This window comes from Notechis scutatus, chromosome 6 (assembly GCF_049901735.1).
Source record: "Notechis scutatus isolate UNSWTSFEM ecotype Mainland chromosome 6, rNotScu1.2, whole genome shotgun sequence".
Classification (NCBI taxonomy): Eukaryota; Metazoa; Chordata; class Lepidosauria; order Squamata; family Elapidae; genus Notechis; species Notechis scutatus.
Window position 1 is genome coordinate 31,908,676 of NC_142014.1, and position 23,090 is coordinate 31,931,765.

General features: G+C 41.9%; 1 protein-coding gene across 1 annotated transcript in view; it reads left to right on the forward strand.

The window, feature by feature from the left end:
* The window catches only part of LMNTD1 (lamin tail domain containing 1), a 46,564-nt gene that overhangs the window by 6,179 nt on the left and 17,295 nt on the right, over positions 1–23,090 (forward strand). The window contains exons 2-3 of the mRNA XM_087967914.1: positions 16,409–16,524; positions 19,846–20,057. Of these exons, the coding sequence (XP_087824040.1) occupies positions 16,517–16,524; positions 19,846–20,057 (220 nt within the window). The 5' untranslated portion in view covers positions 16,409–16,516. The remainder of the gene's footprint in view (positions 1–16,408; positions 16,525–19,845; positions 20,058–23,090) is intronic.

Below are 23,090 nucleotides of genomic sequence, written 5' to 3' on the forward strand. Positions count from 1 at the left end.
TGGAAAATATTTGGAAATGCATGATGGTTATCCTCTTGCAAACCTACCATCTTCTTGAAATGTTGCTCATTTAACCGCTCAGTTTAAAAATAATAATAATGAGGAAAACAATTGGCAATCAGGGGCTGAGAGAGAGTTTACTGAGGCAAGGTTTTTTTATACATCCTCATTTTCTGTTTGAATGCTTGGATAATGGAATCTAATAAAGTATCGGACTATCTTTGAGCTGCAACACAAAAGCTCAAAACTAACATTCTGAGATATAATATGGGACATTTCTTTTTTGCATTCGTTTCTTTTCTCTGCATCCGGCATCCAGAGGTTATAGAGAGTCACTCGGTTAATTTCATCTCTGAGAGACCTTCAAACTTGAAAGAAGATGTTGCAGCCATTAAAAGACATTGGAAATTGGATATCTACAGTGGTGGTATTCTACCGGTTCAGCCTGGTTTGAGCGAACCGGTAGTAAAAAAAATGTTACCATTCAGCGGAACCGGTAGGAAAAAAAACAGCAACCGGTTCGTCTGAACCGGTATTTCTTTTTTTCCTCCCAACGATAAGCTGTTCCGTCAATCAGCTGTGCCAAGATTCCCCTTGCTGACTTACTGCTTCGTCCAGGAGGCTTCCCTGAGGCCCAGGAAGCAAAAAAATGGACCGCCGGGGGGTGCTGCAAAAAAAGAAGAAGCCATATCCACCCAGTCACATGGCCACACCCACCCAGCCAGGCCCACCTAGCCCCGCCCACAGAACCAGTATAAAAATGTTCGCATCTCACCCCTGGATATCTCCTATCTGTATACAGATAGTCCTAGACATTAGGTTGTTAAATGAGACAGTTGTTAACTGAGTTTTGGCCCAGGTTGTAAAATCAGGCAAACCTCACTTAACAAATGCTTCATAAATTTTGGGCTCGATTGTGACCATAAGTGAAGGGTTACCTGTGTTCAAAAGAGGCAGCAATATTTGTTACCATGGCAAAAATTCTGTGTTACGTTGCAAAAACATTTTCTGTGGTTTTTGTTACAATAGTGAATTCATCGGTAAACTGGTAACTATTGATAAGTATAAATTATAGGGGTTTTTCCTGTTTTTTCCCCCCTTTTCAGATGCCCTTTTATTTTATTTTTTATTTTTTTTAGTAGCGTGGTGGCCTAAAGGTGGAGGTGTTTCCTCACAATCAGGAAGCTGTGAGTTCAATCCTAGGTGGAGGCAGATTTCTCTCTCTGGGCACACTGAGAATATATCTGCAAACAAAACTCCGCATTGGTGACAGGAAAGGCATCCAGCCAGTAAACCCTCAGCTCCAGTCAGTTGCCCAAGACTCCACCCTGCAAGGCATTACGGGGTCATTAAAAGAGGATGATTAAAAGATGATGATGCCCTTTTATCTTATTTTTTTAAATTATCTTCAAGATTAATGATTGTTTTGTTAAAAAGTAATAAAGATTATATTGATGAGAAAATAAAACAAACAAAAGGAAAACCAGGAGCAGATTTAAATAACTTATTGATTTGAAATAACCAGCCAGAATTTTGATTCTTGGCTCTTGAATGTTATTTTATTATAAGGTTATATCATGGTTGTTTTTTTTTTTTTTTTTTGGGTTGGGTTGGGTTGGGGGGGGGTGGGTGGGGGGTTGGGTATTTTTTTTTTTTTTTTTTTTTTTTTTTTTTTTTTTTTTTTTTTTTGGATTTTTATTTTTTGTTTAATTTGATTTATTTTATGAATGAGTGATTGAGTGGCAACAGTAGTCCACTCCGCCCTGGTTTCTGTCCAATGTTCTCAATGACAAATCAGGTGCTGAAAAGATAAAAATTCTAAATTCCATCAGGAACGATGGTTCTATATCTATACTTTCTTTTCTTTTTTTAAAAAAAACATATTCCCATCCAATCTTTATCCTGGATTGACAGTTGGCTACGGGTACTGTCCTCTTCTGCTAGAATAGAATAGAATAGAATAGAATAGAATAGAATAGAATAGAATAGAATAGAATAGAATAGAATAGAATAGAATAGAATTAGAAATAGAATAGAATAGAATAGAATAGAATGAGATAGAATAGAATAGAATAGAATAGGACAAAGAATAGAACAGAATAGGACCAGAACAGAACAGAATAGAGAACAGAACAGAATAGAATAATGGAATGGAATAGAATTGAAAATAGGAATAGAATAGAATAGGATAGGATAGGATAGAATAGAATAGAATAGAATAGAATAGAATAGAATAGAATTAGAAATAGGAATAGAATAGAATAGAATAGAATAGAATAGAATAGAATAGAATAGAATAGAATAGAATAGAATAGGACAAAGAATAGAACAGAATAGGAACAGAACAGAACAGAATAGAGAACAGAACAGAATAGAATAATGGAATGGAATAGAATTGAAAATAGGAATAGAATAGAATAGAATAGAATAGAATAGAATAGAATAGAATAGAATAGAATAGAATAGAATAGAATAGGACAAAAAGTAGAATGGAATGGAATATAGAATGGAACAGAACAGAATTCAGAATAGAATTCAGAACAGAACAGAACAGAATAGCCAGATTCACTGAACAATCGGCTTACTAACTTAACAGCTACAGTGATCCACTTAACAATTGTGGCAAGGAAGGCCCTAAAATCGGATGAAACCTACCAATTGTCTTGCTTAGCAAACAAACTTTTGGCCTCCATTTTGCTCATTAAGTCGAGGACTACATATAATGGGAAAATCTCCGTTTGGAGACCTCCAGTGAAAAAGTGTTCCTTGGATATGATATCAAGCTGCTTGTTTATTTAAACCCCTGATCAAAGCCAAGAAGGAAAAGATTGAAGTACAGGCTTCCCTTTAAAGAGGCAATTATAATGCTTCATCCAGACATGAGATATTGCTAAACTTTTTTTTTTTTTATTTCTTCCTATCTGTCATAAGCCTCTTTCCATCTAATCTTTGACAGCAAAATAGAAGTTGTATCTCTTTCTGATGGTTAGAAGATTTGCTTAATTCTTAAAGCAGGGTCATCTAAGGGAGGGCTCCTGAAAGTGGGCTGGCAGCTGTAGCTGGGTCAGGGAAAGCTTCCCGCCGACGGAAGAGAATAGTTGTAGGTCGGGGTTGAATTTCGGAGTCCTTGGTGATCTCTGAGCTTGGTGGTTTTCTGGCAGACGTTTCATGAGCTGATTAGGTAACATCTTCAGCGGTAGAAGAGAATGGGGTTTCTGGAGAGGAGGAGGAGGAAGAGGAAGAGGAAGAAGAGGAGGAGGAAGAGGAGGAGGAGGAGGAGGAGGAGGAGGAAGAAGAAGAAGAAGAAGAAGAAGAAGAAGAAGAAGAAGAAGAAGAAGAAGAAGAAGAAGAAGAAGAAGAAGAAGAAGAAGAAGAAGAAGAAGAAGAAGAAGAAGAGGAGGAGGAGGAGGAGGAGGAGGAGGAGGAGGAGGAGGAGGAGGAGGAGGAGGAGGAGGAGGAGGAGGAGGAGGGGCAGGAGGAAGAGGAAGATGATGATGAAGAGGGAGGAGGAAGAAGGAGGAGGAAGAGGAAGAAGAAGAGGAGGAGGAACAGGAACAGGAGGAGGAGGAGCAGGAACAGGGGCAGGGGCAGGAGGAAGAGGAAGACGAGGAGGAGGAAGAAAGAGGAGGAAGAGGAGGAAGAAGAGGAGGAGGAGGAGGAGGAGGAGGAGGAGGAGAAACAACTCTGTTATGTACAATGACTTTGCAGTTCCTTGTTCCAGTTGCCATGACATAACTACTAGACACAACTACTAGAGTTAGAAGAACACAAGCATAACTTTAAATATCTTATTTTTTTTCCACCCAACTTTCACTTCCCCGTCAGTTCCGCTTCAAAAACCAGGGCAAATCGGACCTCACAGGTGTCCATTTTCTAATTACCCTTTTGCCCCAATGAGGGACATTTTCTATCATTGGACAGAAATACCAATTCTTCGATCTGCTGCTAACCGAGCTGATTACAGACTCTTGGACGAATGTTACTTCCCAACTCCTGAGAAGATCATTGTAAGCTTCTCCGTTCGTTACTCCTAGTAGCAAACTCAAACAATGTTTCAGGTGGAAATAAAAATAGAACATTGCTAGAAGACAGAATCCAGCAATCTAGAGAAGTCTGATGTCCAATATGAACCTATGGATTTGAAATTGGAGAGTTGTTCCCATGACAATTTCCAGATTATTGAGCTAATATTGCAAGAAATCATTCGTAACGAACACATCGTTCTTGTGCTTGTAATAGTAGATTGTCTTCAGATGTGGGACCTCTTAAGATTTTTTTTTATTTTACATCAGTTTCCTCCCTCCTGCTGCTGTTCTTCCCTTCCAGATTTTTTTGGCACAATTAGGCATAACAGAAAATTGGCAGCCAACAATATTTCCCTTTGATTTTTTGGGTTCAAAGCACAGCTGGATGGTTGTGCCTCAAACCTTTGATGCCATGCACTTCTCTCTGATCATCCAATCAAATAATTATTCTGTTTTCTTCCAGATTTGCCCAGTCAATTCCATTGTGAATAGCAGGGGAGTATCAAAGTTGTGGACTGTTTTGGTTGGAACATTCTGATTGTGGAAGCAATTCCAGATGGCTTTGGGAATGTTTCAACCATCCCAACCTGTTTTTTTTCCCCCTGTCCAACCACCTGTAGCTAGAGGGTGTGTTTCCTCTATTTATTTATATTTTCTTTGCAGAGTGGAGGCTTAAAAAGGGTTGAGCAATTGGAGGCCTAGTGAGTTTGCCTTTGTGGCTAACGTTAACTTCCATTTTAAATGCAGAGGTTGTGTGTTCAGGATGCTGTCACTTTTATTGCTTCACAACTTGCCAACAGATGGGGAGGGGGAGAAGGGAGGGAGAGATTGGAATGTGCATTCCAGATGATAACAAGAAACTGTCCCCTGGGAACCAAGGACACTTCAGCAGGCATCTGCCAGAGTCATGGATATTTTCCCATAACAACAATTGGACAATGTGACCCGCACTAATGGGAGGAGGGAGGATTTTATACCTTAATTATATTGAATTGCCCAGGAATTAGCCAGAGGTAGTTTTGCTTTCGTTCTGTGCTGAAATGATATACTCAATAAAGTTTTGCATCAAGAGATTGCATCATCTCAACAGACTTTGCTTGCTTGGGTTTATCAGTCAGAACCTTGACATTGCCCTTGACTTATGACAGTTCATTTAGAGACTGTCTGAAGTTACAACAGCACTGAAAAAATGTGATTCAGGATTCACACTTGTGACCATCGCAACATCCCTGTAGTCACGTGATCAAAATTCAGCCGCTTGGCAACTGTCTTACATTTATGACCATTGCACTGTCCCGTCCTGGGGTCACATGATCCACTTTTGTGACCTTTTGATGAGCAAAGTCAACGAGGAGGCCAGATTTACTTAACAACTGGGTTACTAACTACACAATTGCAGAGATTCACTGAACAACTGGGGTAAGAAAGGTCCTAACATGGGGCTTAAACTCATTTAACAAATGTCTCGCTTAGCATCAGAAATTTGGGGCTCAATGGTGGTCATAAATTGAGGTATACTTCACGTCAGGTAAGAGCCTTATGATGGGTCTTGTGATGGGTCAGGAGTGGGTCATGTCAGATATGTCAGGGTTCCAGTGATTGCCCTAATTAAATTATGAGCCTCAAGCCAAGTTTCAACAGAATCCAAAAGATTTATTGGGAGCAACATACTGGCATTAACTCATAAGAAACCAACTCTGAGACATGTAATTTACTATCACCTATGACCCTGTTTTTCCCCACCCCCACTGGGTGTGTCATAAATCAGATTCTCCAATCAGTGTCATCAATCACGCTCTCCAATGAAGGATTTTCACAGGCAGAAGATCCAGTAGCCTAAGCTGCAATCTCTACAAGATAAGCATGGAATGTGCTTCTGGCTTTCATCTGCCACACTGCTGCCTCAGGCCTTTCCCAACCCTCCTTCCTAGGAATGATTTACGAGTTGACATGGTAAAGGTATTGTGATGGGTCTTGTGATATGACCTCCCCATCACAAGACCCATCACACTTGATGTGACCCACACCTGACCCATCCCAAGACCCACTGACCACACAAAGCCCTTATAAACAGAAGAACATGACCTCCCCTAAACTCGGGCCAAGATGTTACCTAGCCTGGTAACGAAACGTTCAGAAACCAACCCACAAGCTCACAGAATGAACTTCCACTCTCATGTTCTGACCCAACTCCCCAAACACGACAAACCCTCTGAAATTAAATCAATAATTCCTGTATTAGAAACACCGGCAGCCCCGGCAAAAAGTTTATTTCTCACCGCAGGTTAACAAGTCTGTCCGGTAGGGAGATGAATAGTTGTCTGCCACACCTATTCATCTCCACCCCCTGCCTTTTATCCCCAGAGCAGGGGTGGGATTCTACCAGTTCGCACCTATTCACTAGAACCGGTTGTTAACATTCTAAGCAGCTCCGAGAACTGGTTGTTAGAAGAAATTACTGGCCTAATCCTGTAAAGAAGGCAGGAAGGAAACATTCTGGTGTTGCTTACAGAAAGTGCCTCTCCATTAACCCTTATTACATTCTTGGCAGGACTAGACTTCCTGTCTCAGGAACGTCTCTGGAGGCTTTTCCCCCTCCTTTGCTGGTACTTTGCTTGTGTGGAGGGACCATTCAAAGTTACAATGGCACTGAAAAAAGTGATTTATGACCATTTTTCACACTTACGACTTTTGCAGCATCCCCACAGTCATGAAAGGCTAGGCAAGGAGATGCGTGCCTCAATATGAGTGATATTGAGTTGGCCACGCCCAGCCAATAACATGACCACCAAGCCACGCCCACCAACCAAGCCACACCCACAGAACTGGTTGTTAAAAAATTTGAATCCCACCCCTGCCCCAGAGCTAGGGTGGGGCTTCACTAGCAGCGGTGGCTCTTCTGTCCCGAGGACCGGCCCATAGATTTCCACTGCTCTCCTCTCCTCTGCCTTCTGCACATCCACACATCAGACACTGGACTCAGCTGTTCCTCCTCTTCCTCATCAGCTACCACCAGATTTGGGGGCTGTTGACTCTCCCTCTGAGGGCTGATGGACGGCACAGGCTCTGCCTCTGTTTCTCTTTCTGCCAGCTCCATTCCCTCTCCCTCCCTCGGAGCTCTCAGGTTGCCTTGATGCTGGCCCCCACTCCCACGCTGCCTCCTCCTCCGCTGATTTGGCTGGTGGAGGGGCCAGTGGCCAACAGGCCACAACATCTCAGTTCTTCTGTGCTTTCACTGGAGCCATTTCCTGAGGATTGAATTTGATGAGTGCGGGGGTATTAAGTGTCCTCTTTTGTTCACTAAAAGCAGCAGGTATAAAAATCACAGAAACAGGGGGGGTGGAAAACCCAACCAGGGACTTGCATTTAGCTAATGGGCTGTGAAAGCTTTGCAGGACTCAAGAAATCCTTCTCTTTCCATTTTCATTCACTCCGAAAATAAATGTTTGGGGCCGCAGATTAATACAGGTAAGAGCCCCAGTGTTACTCTTAGCCCTGTTGTTACACGAAGTCTGCAAGCAAAGAAACAATCAGCACAAAACTGATGAAGGGCAATCAATTCATTAGCTTGCGGGAAGCCAAGGTGAGATCAGAAATGGCGGCCGCATAAACCCCAGGATGCGGCAGCCATTTTAAACACATAACACAACATTTGAGCCAAGCACTCAAATTTTGATCAGGTATTGCAAGGGAGGCTGTGAGAGCGAATCAGGAAATTATCCATGATTTTGTAACCCTGTGGGTTTCATTCAGTTACTCTGAATATTGTTCTGAACAAGGCTTATTAAGACACTAATAAACACATGTTAGTCCCAAAACCCATTTTTCTTTATTTCAAAGGCTGTAAAGTGTAGTCATTCACAGCCTGTAATGAGTCTCAAACAGTTTGTAAATAGTCCCATGGAAGTCTGCCAAAGTCCTTCAGGATAAGGCTGATAAGCACGCACCTTTATCTTCCTTGAAATGCTGCCAACGACTAAATTTCCAATTAGTTGTACAAGGCCAAATGGAGCACAAATTCAACACGGAGCTTCAGGTTTCAAACTGACCAGTACGAACAAAGTTGCTTCCTGCAAAGGTTCCTGTCCCTTTGCTCCACCTTTATGTCTTATGGGAGGGGCCAATCACCTCCAAGCCTTACTCCTGAGTCCAGGACTGGGCCATGTTCCTCCCCGTTGTTCCATTCTACTGCCAGCTCTGCAGGCCACCGGCGGACCACAACATGTATTTTTCAAATCCCAAACCAATTGTTTCCAAAATGTATGTTGCTAAGCGAGACATTTGTGGAATGTCTCGCTTAGTGGAACGACCTGCCTCCAGAAATTGTGGGTGCTCCACCTCTGAAGATTTAGACTTCAGTTTCCTATGTATCTCTACCATGGGCTGTAATTCTACAGAGAATAAAATAGCATTTTCTTTCTCCTTCCCCCATCTTTTCCATCTCTCTGGTCATGAATAAACACGATCCTTTTCCAGGCTTCTTCCTGATATTCAAAGTGCAATGCATTATTTAAATCAAATTAAAACATTGTGGATGGGAGAAATGCTTGGAAATTGTTCATAACATTAACATCATGTTTAATTTTAATGTGAGGTGGTTGCAGTTAGAAAACCCTTCAAAATGTTAAAAAGCTAATGTCAATAGCAAGTGCGAGGATCCAAGACCAATAATATACTGGTGTCTTTTAGCTACCCAAGTGAAAAGAAAGAAGAAGAAAAAAACTTCAAAAATCTTAATCACATAATGGGCCAAACGCAGCTAAAATTAGCTATGACCTCAGTGAAAGGAAATGAGATTTATAAGTTGGCAATTGTTCCACAACTTACACAGGGACTTTGTGTTGCATTACAGTATGAGTCAGGGAAAAAAACAGATATAACATATCGAAATCATCTGGCCTTATTGGTTTGATCGTGGGGTAACCTGTATAGATTTATCTATTTCTTTCTTTTTTTTCTTATGTTGTCAGAAATCTTGATACGTTCTATTGTTTCAATACTCATAAAATCAATAGCCTGATTTTACAACATACGATTAAAGGTGATTCATGTTCTATCAATTAGATTGCTTAGAGAATTAAGGAGAAACAAAAGGGGGGGGAAGTATTCTTATCAATATGAACTTCACTTTATAGGATATCCCGACTGCAACCAGAAAATTATTTGGCTTTTTCATCCAAAGTTGAATAAAACACTGAAAAAAAAACCATTAAAACTCATGTTAAAGAATCTGTTGTATATCAGAGGTTTCAATTTTAAGCTGATTTCTTAAGTTTTCATTATATTGTTACTTGCATATGTGTGTGTCTCTCTTTCCCTGTGTGTATTTGTTAATTAATGTTGGGTAGAAGGACCAGCCTAGAGAGCTGTCATTGTCCAGAAATTGACATATGCGTAGCCATTTTATTTAGTCTTATTATATATTCCTTTTCTTTCTTTCTCTTTGCTGGTTATGGGGGGAAGGGTTTCGGGCTTGCCACATTCCTAAAATGGGATGAGTGGAGATAGAGAGAGTTGTTTAGGCTAGGTGGTTCTTCTTCCCGTGGGAACGAAAGCTGACCCTGCTGAGACCTGGAGGTGGAGATTGATGACACCAGGAAACGTTGGTTTACTTCTATTGGGGAATGTGACTTTTGGGGGCTGCTTTTAATCTCCAATATTATGTGGTGTAATTCCAGGTTGTGTCAGATCCGAAATTACAACAGACTTTGCCAATTTGATGCTTTCCTAAATAAAAGAAATTGTTTTGGAAGGTAGACTTTGCTCTTTTCTTTTTAAATGGATTTCATCACTTGGAAACCTGGTAGCTCTCCTATGTCCCTGGCACATGAGCTGATCAAGGGTTTTTGTGCCAACCACAAAGGAAAACAGGTTGTCCGTGGAGTGTGGACAAGAAAGCATCAAGACGGTGACCACAGTGGAGCAACCAAATCTTTCCTTTTGTCTTTGTGTGCTCAGTATGCGTGCACACACACACACAACCACATCGTGGACAACCAGAGAGGGGAGAAGACAACCCAGCTCCCAAGCTTGTGGTCTCTGAATGGAGAGCTTTTGCTTCCTGAAACAACTAGAGATCTTGCATCACTCCTTCCCTCTCTAAGTCATCTAGACCAGGGGTCCCCAACCACCGGTCCCGCGGACCGGTAAGTCCAGCGGAACAAGTCCTACCGGGCCGCTGGTTGCTGGCGCCGCCATCTTTTTGATGAAAAAGTGCTTCCGGTGAGCTTTTCCAGGTAGAAAGCTCACCAGAAGCACTTTTCATCAAAAAGATGGCAGTGCCAGCGCTTCCGTGAGCTTTCCGGAAAAGCTCACGAGCGCTGGCGCCGCCATCTTTTTGATGAAAAAGTGCTTCCGGTGAGGTCACCGGAAGCACTTTTTCATCAAAAAAGATGGCGGCGCCCAGCTGATGCCGGTACCGGGCCGCAGCGCCCAGCTGATGCCGGTACCGGGCCGCGGCATAAAAAAGGTTGGGGATCACTGATCTAGACTGGATGTCAGAGGAATAATTTGGGGTTCCAACTCAAGCCAGAACAAATCAAAATGAAATCCAGACAGCACCAGAGAGCAGGACAGGAAGCAATGGTTGGAAACTAACCAAGATGAGAAGCAACCTAGAACTAAGGAGAAACTTCCTGACACTAAGGACAATTAACCAATGGAACTGCTTGCCTCCAGAAGTTGTAGAAGCTCCATCACAGGAGGATTTTAAGAAGAGACTGGACATCCACTTGTCTGAAATGCTTGAGCAGGGGGTTGGACTAGAAGACCTCCAAGGTCCCTTCCAGCTCTATTCTAATTCTGATTTCTTAGTGAAGCCAATCTCCATTTTTACCTTTCTGGAATCTGGCCAAACATAAGTTTGTGCCTTTGTATCTTGCAATCCTAAATTTTATTGTGTAGTATCACCTCATAAGTCAAAAGGACTTCCGTGTGGCCGATTGGCAAAGCTATTTTAAAGAAAATTAACCTTATAAAAAAATTGTTATTGCTTTCACACTGATTGTGATCTATATACAGACGGGAGGTTGTACAACTTGCTTCGTGGTATAACTGGAACAATCTGGAACTGAATGCACTCACCGTAAAAATGGTGGTAGACTTTAGGAGAAACCCTCCCATACCACCACCTCTTACAATACTAGACAACACAGTGTCAACAGTAGAGACCTTCAACTTTCTAGGCTCTGTCATATCACAAAATGGACACCTAACATCAAAAACATCATCAAAAAAGCACAACAAAGAATGTTCTTTCTGCACCAACTCAGAAAGCTCAAACTGCCCAAGGAGCTGCTGATCCAGTTCTACAGAGGAATGATTGAGTCTGTCATCTGCACCTCTATAACTGTCTGGTTTGGTTCTGCAACCCAACAGGACAGACACAGACTTCAGAGAGTAATTAGGACTGCAGAAAAAAACAATTACCACCAACCTCCCTTCAATCAAGAACCTGTATCCTGCATGAGTCAAAAGAGAGCTGGGAAAATATCTACAGACCCCTCACATCCCGGATATAAACTGTTTCAACTCCTTCCCTCAAAACGATGCTATAGAGCCCTGCACACCAGAACAACTAGACACAAGGGGAGTTTTTTCCCCACATGCCATCACGCTGCTAAACAAATAATTCCCTCAACACTGTCCAACTGTTTACAAAGTCTGCACTACTATTACTATTAATCTTCTCATCACCCCCTTATCACCCATCCCCTCCTACTTGTGACTGTATGACTATAACTTTGTCGCTTGTATCCTTATGATTTATATTGGCTGTTTCCTAGTATGATTCGATTGCTTATTGTACCCTGTGTCTATTATTAAGTGTTGTACCTGATGATTCTTAACTCTTGATGCAGGTATCTTTTCTTTTATGTACACTGAGAGCATTTGCACCAAGACAAATTCCTGGTGTGTCCAATCACACTTGGCCAATAAAAGAATTCTGTTCTGTTCTGTTCTATTCTATTCTATTCTATTCTATTCTATTCTATTCTATTCTATATTGCTTGTTTCCTGTGATCCAGGGTGATTCATTTCTCTATAGCTGCAAATGGTTTTTTTAAAGCTATTTGCATTCTGTGTTTTTATGGTGCTCATTGCTGTCCTTGTCTTGGTAACCTGCAGCAGATTACTTCCTGACAACAAAACACGCATGAAAAGAGTTACTCTTATTTTCATGCATTTCTCTCCCTTCCTTTTGTTTTATGTCTTAAAGAACTGAGTCCCTGAGATGCAGCTTCCCTGAAAGCTATCAAATTCCAGGCAAGAATACCACCCACCAACTTTAGGGAGCAAAAAAAATATATAATCAAACAATATGCCAAAAATATTTGACGCACCCTTGAAAGATATTTGCAGCCTCGGTACACGCTCCATTTGGTTGATGGCCAAGGAAAACATTATTTTTTATCCATTGTTCTAGCTGTTATTTGAATGTTTTCAATTTTCCGTAGTAGAGAGAGCACCACTCCATCTAAAACGAAGAAGCTTCTCAAATTATATGTCAATATTTCTTCCATAATCTGGAATTTGAGACAGCTATTGCATGAGTCCTAAAGGCTTCCTGTTTGATTATTCTGTGCATCATCTAAGAATGCAAAAGCTTTCTTATATGGGTTGAGGTGGTTTTGGTCCCCACGTTACAAAAAAAGATGGAAAAAGTGCAGAGAAGAGCAACTGAGATGATTAAAAACCTGGAGACAAAAACATACGAAGGAGGGCTGCAGGATTTGAATTTGAATCCTAGAGAAAAGAATGATAACAGTCTTCCAGTATTTGAGGGGCTGCCACAAAGAGGAGGGTGGGGTCAACTTATTTTCCAAAGCACCAGAGGGCAAAGACCAGAAACAATGGATGGAAACTCATCAAGGAGAGAAGCAACCTGGAACTAAGGAGAAATTTCCTAACAGGGAGGACAATTAACCAGTGGAACTGCTTGCCACCAGAGGGTTGTGGCTGCTCCATCACTGGAGGTTTTTAAGAAGAGACTGGACAACCATTTGTCTGAAATGGTCTAGGGTTTCCTGCTTGAGCAGGGGGTGCAGAGAAGAGCAACCAGGATGATTATGGGATGTTTGGAGGATAAAACAAATAAAGAACGGCTACAGGAACCAGGCATGGCTAGTCCGGTGAAGAGAAGGACCAGGGGAGACGTGAAAGAAGTCTTCCAATGTTTGAGGGGCTGCCACAGAGAGGAGGAAGGGGTCAAGCTATTTTCCAAAGCACCCAAAGGCCAGACAAGGAACAATGGATGGAAACTGAACAAGGAGAGATTCAACCTGGAAATAATGATTATGCTGTTATCATTCCTTCCTTTCTTTCCTTCCTTTCCTTCCTTTCCTTCCTTTCCTTCCTCCCCCTCCTTCCTTTCTTTCCTTTCCTTTCCTTCCTTTCCTTCCTTCCTTTCTTTCCTTCCTTTCCTTCCTTTCCTTTCCTTCCTTCCTTCCTTTCCTTTCCTTCCTTTTCTTCCTTTTCTTCCTTCCTTCTTTCCTTTTCCTTCCTTCCTTCTCTCCTTCCTTCCTTCCTTCTCCATCACTGGAGGCTTTTAGGAAGAGACTGGACAGTCACCTGTCTGAAATGGTACAGGGTCTCCTACTTGAGAAGGGGGTTGGACTAGAAGACCTCCAAGGTCCCTTTCAACTCTCTTGTTCTATGTTCTATGTCATCGTTCATCATCATGTTATTGGTGAATAAACATCATCATCAGGATTTTGCAAAAGCTGGCCCCGTGTGTGTGCGAAAAAAATGGATGTCATGGTACTAGCCTTGGACAAAATCTCCTCCTTAGTTAATCATGATGGGTGCTCATGCATACATATTTACCTCTTAACTCATGTTAACACAATGCAATTGCTATGTTAACATCCTCAGCGATGCCCAAACATTTTTTTAAAAATAAAACCTGTATTATAACATGATGGTGCAGTTCACATAACATGCCGTATAAACTATCCAAGCCTCTTCAATCTAACCTAGTTGGTTGTGTGAACCCAGAACAAAACAAATGACTTCCTAGCCATTACAGAATTGTGCCTCGAAATTAGAGCAGTGTTTCTCGACTTTACAAAGTTTAAGATGCAGAAACTTCAACATCCAGCATGAGAAGAAATCCATAATCTTAGAAAGTTAGAAGCTGTCCTATACTCTCCTCTGTGCATAGGAATTCACATTCAAACATCTTAGACAGGTGGTTGTCTGACTTCTGCTTGAATAGACATAGTTTTTGTAAAGCCAGGCACACAGAGAAGATTAATGAGGCCCTCAGAAGCAATTAACCTTTAAAAAAAAACTTAAAGCACATGTGTCTTTGTAGCCACACTGCACGGTAAACCCAGCGTTGATCACCATGCCAAATGAATGTTGAGTTATTGGTAAAAGGTAAATTATTGGTGAAAGAATGGTAGAAGAGTTTATTTCTCCCCAAAAAACGGATAGTGTGGTGCATGCAAAATAGGGTAGAGCCATACCTATGGTTCAAAGATGGACTATTATTGCAATTTTTTTCAGATAGATAGATGATAGATAGATAGACAGACAAATGATAGATAGATAGATAGATAGATAGATAGATAGATAGATAGATAGATAGATAGATAGATAGATAGATAGATAGATAGATGATAGATAGATGACAGATATGATATACAAATGAAAGATGAGATAAATGATAGATAGATGATAGATAGACAGATAGACAGACATAGATAAGCAGACAGCAGACAGATGATATAGATAAACAGATGATAAATAATGTTAGATGATAGATTGATATGATATAGATAGACAGCAGACAGACAGATGATAAAGATATATGATAGATAGATGATAGAGATAGACAGATGATAGATAGAAAGATGGACAGAGAGACAGACAGATGATATAGATAAAGATGATAGATGATAGATTAGAGAGAGAGAGAAAAAAAGATGTTGTAGAAGTTGTTTGACAGAAATTAGAATATTTTTTTAAAATTGTATTTGTCAATCACTTACAAGATAATAGGTATAAGAATAAACATGAGTAAGAATACAGGAAATAGGTTCGAATAAATGGGAATAATAGGACAGGGACGGTAGGCACAATGGTGCACTTACGCACGCCCCTATATATATATCCAAATATTGGTGGAGAACTGCCACAGAAGAGTGCATTTGTGAAGTTGTTTGTGTCTCACAACTCAGCCAGACATTGCTCTACCAGAATAAAAAAAAAATCAACAGCGCAGCTTGCCCCATGAATTAAACAACAATTCTTGTGCGAAACAAGCATCCTGATCAGGACACATAATATCAGCATGGCAGGGGAGTTAGCGCTTTCTGAAATCCTGTTTAAGCCACTCCTGAGCCTGGGAAGCGAGTGAGGAAAAAGGTCTGTGACCCCCATTCACAGGTTATAACTTATTGGAAATGTAATGCGTGGTTTCTTGTAGACAATAGCTGGGCAGTTTGACAGTAGTTGAGAAGAAATAGGAGTTCTCCCAGTTGTGTGAACAGCACAGCCTTCCTGCCATCTGAACCACTGAAGAAAAGTTTTCCCCAAGGGGGTTCCCGTGGGGAGAGAGAGATGAAGAAAGTCAAGATGGCAGCTGAAATGATCACGTGATCGAAACTTGGGGTGCCTTGGCGATGTTGCAAGAATAATATTTAGAGAATATGTGCAGCTCTAGGCTCCTTGGTGCTCTCTGAGCTTGATGTGGGGGTTGTGTTTGAAGACATTTCATGACCCAGCTTAGTAACATTATCAGCGCTAGAAGAGAGTGGGGTTTGTGAGGAGGAGGAGGAGCAGCAGGAGGAAGAACAGGGCAGCAGGAGGAAGAGGAAGAGGAGGAGGAAGAGGAGGAGAAGGAGGAAGAAGGAGGAGGAGGAGGAAGAAGAAGAAGGAGGAGGAGGAGGAGGAGGAGGAGGAAGAAGAAGGAGGAGGAGGAGGAGAAGGAGGAAGAAGAAGGAGGAGGAGAAGAGGAGGAGGAGGAGGAGGAGGAGGAGGAGGAAGAAGGAGGAGGAGGAGAAGGAGGAAGAAGAAGGAGGAGGAGGAGGAGGAGGAAGGAAGAAGAAGGAGAAGGAGGAGGAGGAGGGAAGGAGGAGGAGGAGGAGGAGGAGGAGGAGGAGGAGGAGGAGGAGGAGGAGGAGGAGGAGGAGGAGGAGGAGGAGGAGGAAGGGAAAGGAGGAAGGGGAAAGGGGAAAGGGAAGGGGAGGATTGTGGGGCCCTTAGTACTCTCTGAGCTTGGTGGGTTTTCTCACAGACATTTCATGACCCTACTAAGTAACGTCATCAGCATTAGAAGAGATTGGGGTTTGTGGGGAGGAGGAGGAGGGATTGTGGGGCCCTTAGTGCTCTCTGAGCTTGGTGGATTTTCTCTGCCCTTTTTCATTTTATTTTTTAAGGAAATACAAGACCATGTTCTGTCCAAGTTAAAAGCTGTGGAAGCTATTCAGGAAAAGAATACTTCTCTGCAAGAAGAAATCACTTCTCTGAGAAATACACTTGGATATATGAAAGGGTAGGTTATTCATTTCACTTGAAACTCTCCACTTACTTGCTACGTTAGGTAACCTTGGTTTCCCTGAGTAACAATAACATAGCATCTGTAGACATAAGCAGCAAGTACGATGGATTAGGCAAAAAAAACACTGAGTTATCTTCCACGTTCCATAATTGGAAAATTAACAGCTGCTAAGTAGAGCAGGGTAAAGCTTTTAGACTCCTTGGGATCCTCAGATAGTCCTCAACTTATAACAGTTCATTTAGTGACCATTTGAAGTTACAATGGCCCTGAAAAAAGGGCCTTATGACCATTTTTCCACACACAATAGGTCATTCTAGCAGTTACATAGAGCTGTGAGAGTTGGACCATCAGAAAGGCTGAACACTACTACTTCTTCTTCCTCCTCCCTCTTCCTCCTCCTCTCCTGCCCCTGTTCCTCCTCCTGCTCTTCTTCTTCCTCCTCCTGCTCTTCTCCTTCTTCCTCCCCTCTCCTCCTCCTCCTCCTCCTCTTCTTCTTCTTCCTCCTCCCTCCTCCTCTTCCTCTTCTTCCGTTCCTCCTGCTGCTGTTCTTCTTCCTCCTGCTGCTGCTCTTCTTCTTCTTCCTCCCCCCCTCCTCCTCCTCCTCCTCCTCATCTTCTTCTTCCTCCTCCTCCTCCTCTTCCTCTTCTTCTTCCTCCTCCTCTCTTCCTCCTCCTCCTCCTCTTCTTCTTCTTCTTCTTCTTCTTCTTCTTCTTCTTCTTCTTCTTCTTCTTCTTCTTCTTCTTCTTCTTCTTCTTCTTCTTCTTCTTCTTCTTCTTCTTCTTCTTTTCTTCTTTTTCTTCTTCTTCCTCCTCCTCCTCCTCCTCCTCCTCCCACTTCCTCCTTCTCTCCTGCCCCTGTTCCCCCTCCTCCTCCTCCTCCTCCTCCTCCTCCTCCTCCTCCTCTTCTTCTTCTTCTTCTTCTTCTTCTTCCTCTTCCTCTTCCTCCTGCCCATGTTCCTCCTCCTCCTCCTCTTCTTCTTCTTCCTCTTCTTCCCCTTCCTCACCATTCTTCCTCCTCCTCCTTTTCACCTTCAGCTTCTTCTGCTGTTCTACTTCCTCCTCCTCCTCTTCTCTTTCTCCTCCTTCTCCTTCCCCTTCCCTTCCTCCTTCTCCTGCTCTTCCTCTTCCTCTTTTATCCCTTGTCAAGGGATCTATATATGTCGATGCTTACATAACATGTTTAAAAATGCTAAACATCTCCCAAGGAAAAAGTGGTTTCAAATGCACATGGATGACACCTCTGTCAGCCTCGGCGGGATGGAAACCGACAAAGGCCATTCACACATGAACATAAATGTGGAATTTTCTCTCCCACCTGTATAATCATTTCAATTCCTTTCAGGTCTCTGTTAAATAAAATGTTTTCCTCCCAGCCTAGCTTATTGCTTGCTGATGATATGTTTATGTATAAATATAAGCAAAATAGAGCAACTATAAATCTATGCAAACAGCTCACCCATTTGGTTTGTTGCTAACAGCCTCAAGCAAGCCAGGATGAAAAGTGAATGATAGTCGTGCACATCAGAAGGGGAAAAAAAATTTAAAAAATATCCATGAAAGAACAAGTACTTTGTCTCTATTTAGTTTAGTTTAATTTACTTTATTGTCATTGCGCCTCCTACCACGAAATGAAATGCCACCTTCAAGATTGAAGCATTCTTAGCATGGTTCCAGCTACAAAAGATGAATGTCAGGGTAGTTATCCCCATTTAAATCATGAGTTTCTAGCTTGATTTTCAGAGCTTAAAGAAGATTTATTAGGAGAAGACATGCCGGTGCTGCCTGGGTGTAGCTGATTCATTGTCACCCTTGAACCTGGTTTTTCTCTCACCCCCTGGGTGTATCATAATTCATATTCTCCAATGGGACACATCCATAGCCCAGAATCATCAATCATGTTCTCCAGTTAGATCTTTGCACGGCAGAAACTTCAGTCACCTAGTTACTATCTTTGAAAACATTTATGGAATGCATTTTCAGTTTTGCAAGCTGCCACACTGCTCCCCCCTCCCTTTCTGTTGGCAACTCTAAAAAGACCATAAAATATTTTATTTTATGAGTTGACAATGAGAACTTGGCAATGACAAATCAGAACAGGTAGTCCTCGACTTACAACAGTTCACTTAGTGACCGTGTGATGACCCGGAGTGTAACACAAATGTAACAAAATCCAAAATGTAAATAAATGTTCTTTAATGCCTCCAACTTGGCCCCACTGTTCAATAATTCTCAGTTGGAGATAAAACGTATTCAAAAATAGTCTTCAAAAGAAAGCAATACAGTCCAAACTTAATGAGCAGATAGAGGTGAAATAAAAAAAACTAAAACAAACTACAATGAAGGAATTTCCACAACAGACCAGGATAAGTAATTACCAACTTCAAGGAGATAACAAGGCACGGTCTGTTGGAAGAATGCCAACCAAGATAACTTCAGCCCAAAATAACACATGCTTTGCTTCTGACAATGCTGTTTTGTAACCGTCTCTCTTATATACTATTCCCCCCAGCTGCAGCCAATGAAAGGGATCAGGGCCCTTTTCTCTCCCATTAGCCACGTTGTTCCCTTCTCCATTCCTTCCTGCGTGTCCTAGGATGAAGAGGGGATGGGCCTGGTCCTTCCTCTGACTGCTCAGCCGGCCTGTGCCCTTCCCCAGCCTCCTCCACAACCTCTGGAGCCACACTTCCACTCCCTTAGGACCATTTGGACTTAGGACCATTTTTCACACTTACTACCTTTGCCACCTCCCTATGGTCATGTGATGAAAATTCGGACCCTTGGCAACTGATTCATATTTATGATGGTTGCAGTGTCCCCCGGGGTTAACGTCATCCCCTTTTGCGACCTTCAGTGGGGGAGCCAGATTCATTTAACAACTGCATCACTAACTTAACAACTTCAGTGATTCCCTGAACAAACTTGGCCAGAAAAACCATAGAACAGAGCGAAATTCACTGAAACAAATTGCTCACTGAAGAACATAAATGTTGGACTCCATTGCGGTTGTAAGTACAGGTAGTCAAGTCACTGGGATACAGACAGTCCTCAACTTGTGACCGTTTTCTTAGTGACAGTTTGACGTTACTATGGACTTTCCCAAAGTGACTTTGTTACTTTCCAGAGTGATGCGGGCACAAGAGAGTAAAGTTTGACTTCCTCTTGAGTGTCATTGAACCTTGTTTTACTCTTGTGCATACCCTCAGCCTGGGAAGATTCCTGTATTATGGGCTTAAGCAAAAAAGTAGCTAATTGAACTCTTGGTGTACGGATCTGATTTGCTCACGTGTGAAGGGTTGGTTTTCAATCCCCATTACAGAACCGAGTCAGGGCTCTATCAGACTGCTGCTCCAGTCCATTTCCAGCATATTTCAGAGTCTGAAACCAGCATCACAACCAAGCCTTCCGAGAAAGTCGTATTTTCCCGGTTCACAGAGTCCAGGTCGACAGTCACTCTTCTTCGTGGGAGAACTTCGTCTAGGATGGTCCGATTCCCTATATCTTCTCTCGTGACGGTGGACAAATCTTTAGGTAAGTCCACATTTGGAACCAGGGAGTCAGCAGTGGATCCTACCTGTTCCACTACTGGTTCGGTGATTGAGCTTCCCAACACCAGCTGAGGCCTGCAACACCAATCAACTGAGAGGATAAAGAAGAGAAAAACACAGGGATGGGTAGGAGGGCCAATCCTGTGCTTTTCTCTTCTTTCTCCTCTTTTTTTTCCTCCTCTCAGCTGATCATCTGAGCCTTTTTTTTACTACAACTTCGGCCGAATTGGTAGCAATTTTTGCTACCGGTTCAGTTGAACCGTGCCAAACCGGTAGCATACCACCACTGCAGGGAGTATATTTTTAAAAATGCATTTGGTGTTTGTTTGTTTTTTTAGGCCAGTTGTATTTCAGGTTTTGCCCAGCTGTGTTCCTGGTCAATTCTCGTGAACATGAGCTAAAACAATCCAGGCAAACTTGAGGAATTGGACTAAAGAATTAAGGGAAATGTTTTTTAAAAAATTTCAGGGGATTAAATACAGATGGAGAGAGTCAGTTTGGTGTCTTGGTTATCAAGCTTGGTCATCAAGCTAGAACTTCTTCAAAGATTCCCAACTGCAGAAAAAGGAGTTACTACCAACCTGCCTTCAATTGAGGACTTGCATACTGCACAAGTCAAAAAGAGGGCTGTGAAAATATCTACAGACCCCTCACATCCCAGACATAAACTGTTTAAACTCCAAAACGACACTATAGAGCACTGCACACCAGAACTACTAGACACAGGGACAGTTTTTCCCCAAACACCATCACTCTGCTAAACAAATAATTCCCTCAACACTGTCAAACTACTTAGTAAGACTGTATTATTATTATTCTCATCCTTCCTATTACCTATCTCTTCCCACTTATGACTATAACTGTGTTGCTTGTATCTTTACGATTTATATTGTTTTCTTTGTTTTTTAGCATGATTTTATTTGTTTCTTAGTATGATTTGATTGCTTATTAGTAACCTAGGATTATCACTAAGTATTGTATCTTATGATTCTTGATGAATGTATTTTTTTCTTAAGAAAACTGAGAGCTTATGCACCAAAGACAAATTCCTTGTGTGTTCAATCACACATGGCCAATAAAGAATTCTATTCTATTCTCTCTCCTCTCTTCTCATTCCCTATTCTATTCTATTCTATTCTGTTCTGTTCTGTTCTACTCTACTCTACTCTACTCTACTCTACTCTACTCTACTCTACTCTATTCTATCATCTAGAACATATGTGGAGGGTTTTTTGTTTTAATTTTAATTTTATTTTATTTTGCCTTCAAGTCAGTGTTTAGTCCTGCTGACCACCAGGACTAATGCAATTCTCTTGGGAAGATTTAGAGAAGTGATTTCCATTGCCTCCTTCCGAGGGCTGAGAGAGAACGACTGGCCCAAGGTCACCCAGGTTGGCTTTGTGCTTAAGACAAGACTAGAACTTACTGTCTCCTGGATTTTAGTGTGCTGCATTCACCACTACACCAAACTGGCTCTCTTTTGGATGTCCTGAAGGTGCTTCCCCCCCACTTTTTTTCCTTGAAGATGTTTCTCTTCTCCTCCGAGAAGCTTCTTCAGTTCTGCAGAACTGAAGAAGCTTCTTGGAAGAGAAGTGAAACTTCTTCAAGGGAAAAAAAAAACAAAGACAGTCCAGCTGCCTTTTGAAAAAGCACCTTTGGGGAAGAGGTGGTATTCATCAGGTTCTGACCAGTTCTAGAGAACTGGTAGCAGAAATTTTGAATAGTTCGGAGAACTGGCCAATCCCACCTCTGACTGGGCCCGCCAACCCCATCTATTCCCTGCCACCCATTGAGTCCCAGCTAATTGGCTGGGTCTGCTTTGGTTGCCCTGCACAGGAGAACGCAGCTGGAAAGCAGGTTAGTGGGACGGGGAGGAAAGGGGGATTTTGCAGTAAACTTCCCCTGCCATGCCCACCAAGCCACACCACACCCACCAAGCCATGCCCACAGAACCGGTAGGGAAAAAAATGTGAATCCCACCATGGGGACAACCATGACCTGAATGACTGAGTATCTCCATGGACATCTCTCTTCTGGGTGTTGCTTTCTACAAAAATACTTCAACCAATTGTTCTTTGGACAGATCTCCTAATCAATACCCAGACAGATGCAGCCCCCACCCGATTGTTAGTAAAGTATGAATGATGGGAGGGAAAATTAGGACTTCTCTCAGGATATACAGTCATAGGGCCTCCTGTAGGTGGGAAAAGTTTGGGAAAGTCTTTAGTGGCTCCTGGTTGAAAATCCATTATCCAGACGTTCAGGGGAACAGCTATTTCATTGATGCTCTTATGATGACCCACTGAAGGTAATTCTAGCAAGGTAATAAATCAGAAGGGCACTAGGAAAACATTCACTTTACTAGCTGTGCCTCTGTTTCATGGCCATAACTTTTAAAAGATGCTCAGAAAATGCATTGCACTTTAAAGTTGGCAGCAAAGGGAAGAGAAGATTGAGCCATTTCCCCTCACCCCCATAATTATTTCAAAAAAGTTACTTTCCCTTTTATTTTATTTTTAAATAGTTGTTTTAATCCCTGAGCCTTCATTCATTCATTCACTCAATTCATTCACTCATTCATTCATTCATTCATTCACTCATTCATTCACTCACTCACTCACTCACTCATTCACTCATTCATTCATTCATTCATTCACTCACTCACTCACTCATTCATTCATTCATTCATTCATTCACTCATTCATTCACTCACTCATCACTCATCTTCATTCATTCATTCATTCATTCATTCACATTCATTCACTCATTCATTCACTCATTCATTCATTCATTCATTCACTCATTCATTCACTCATTCATTCATTCACTCATTCATTCATTCATTCACTCACTCATTCATTCACTCATTCATTCACTCACTCACATTCACTCACTCACTCACTCATTCATTCATTCACATTCATTCACATTCATTCATTCATTCATTCATTCACATTCATTCACTCATTCACTCATTCACATTCATTTCACATTCACTCACTCACTCATTCACTCA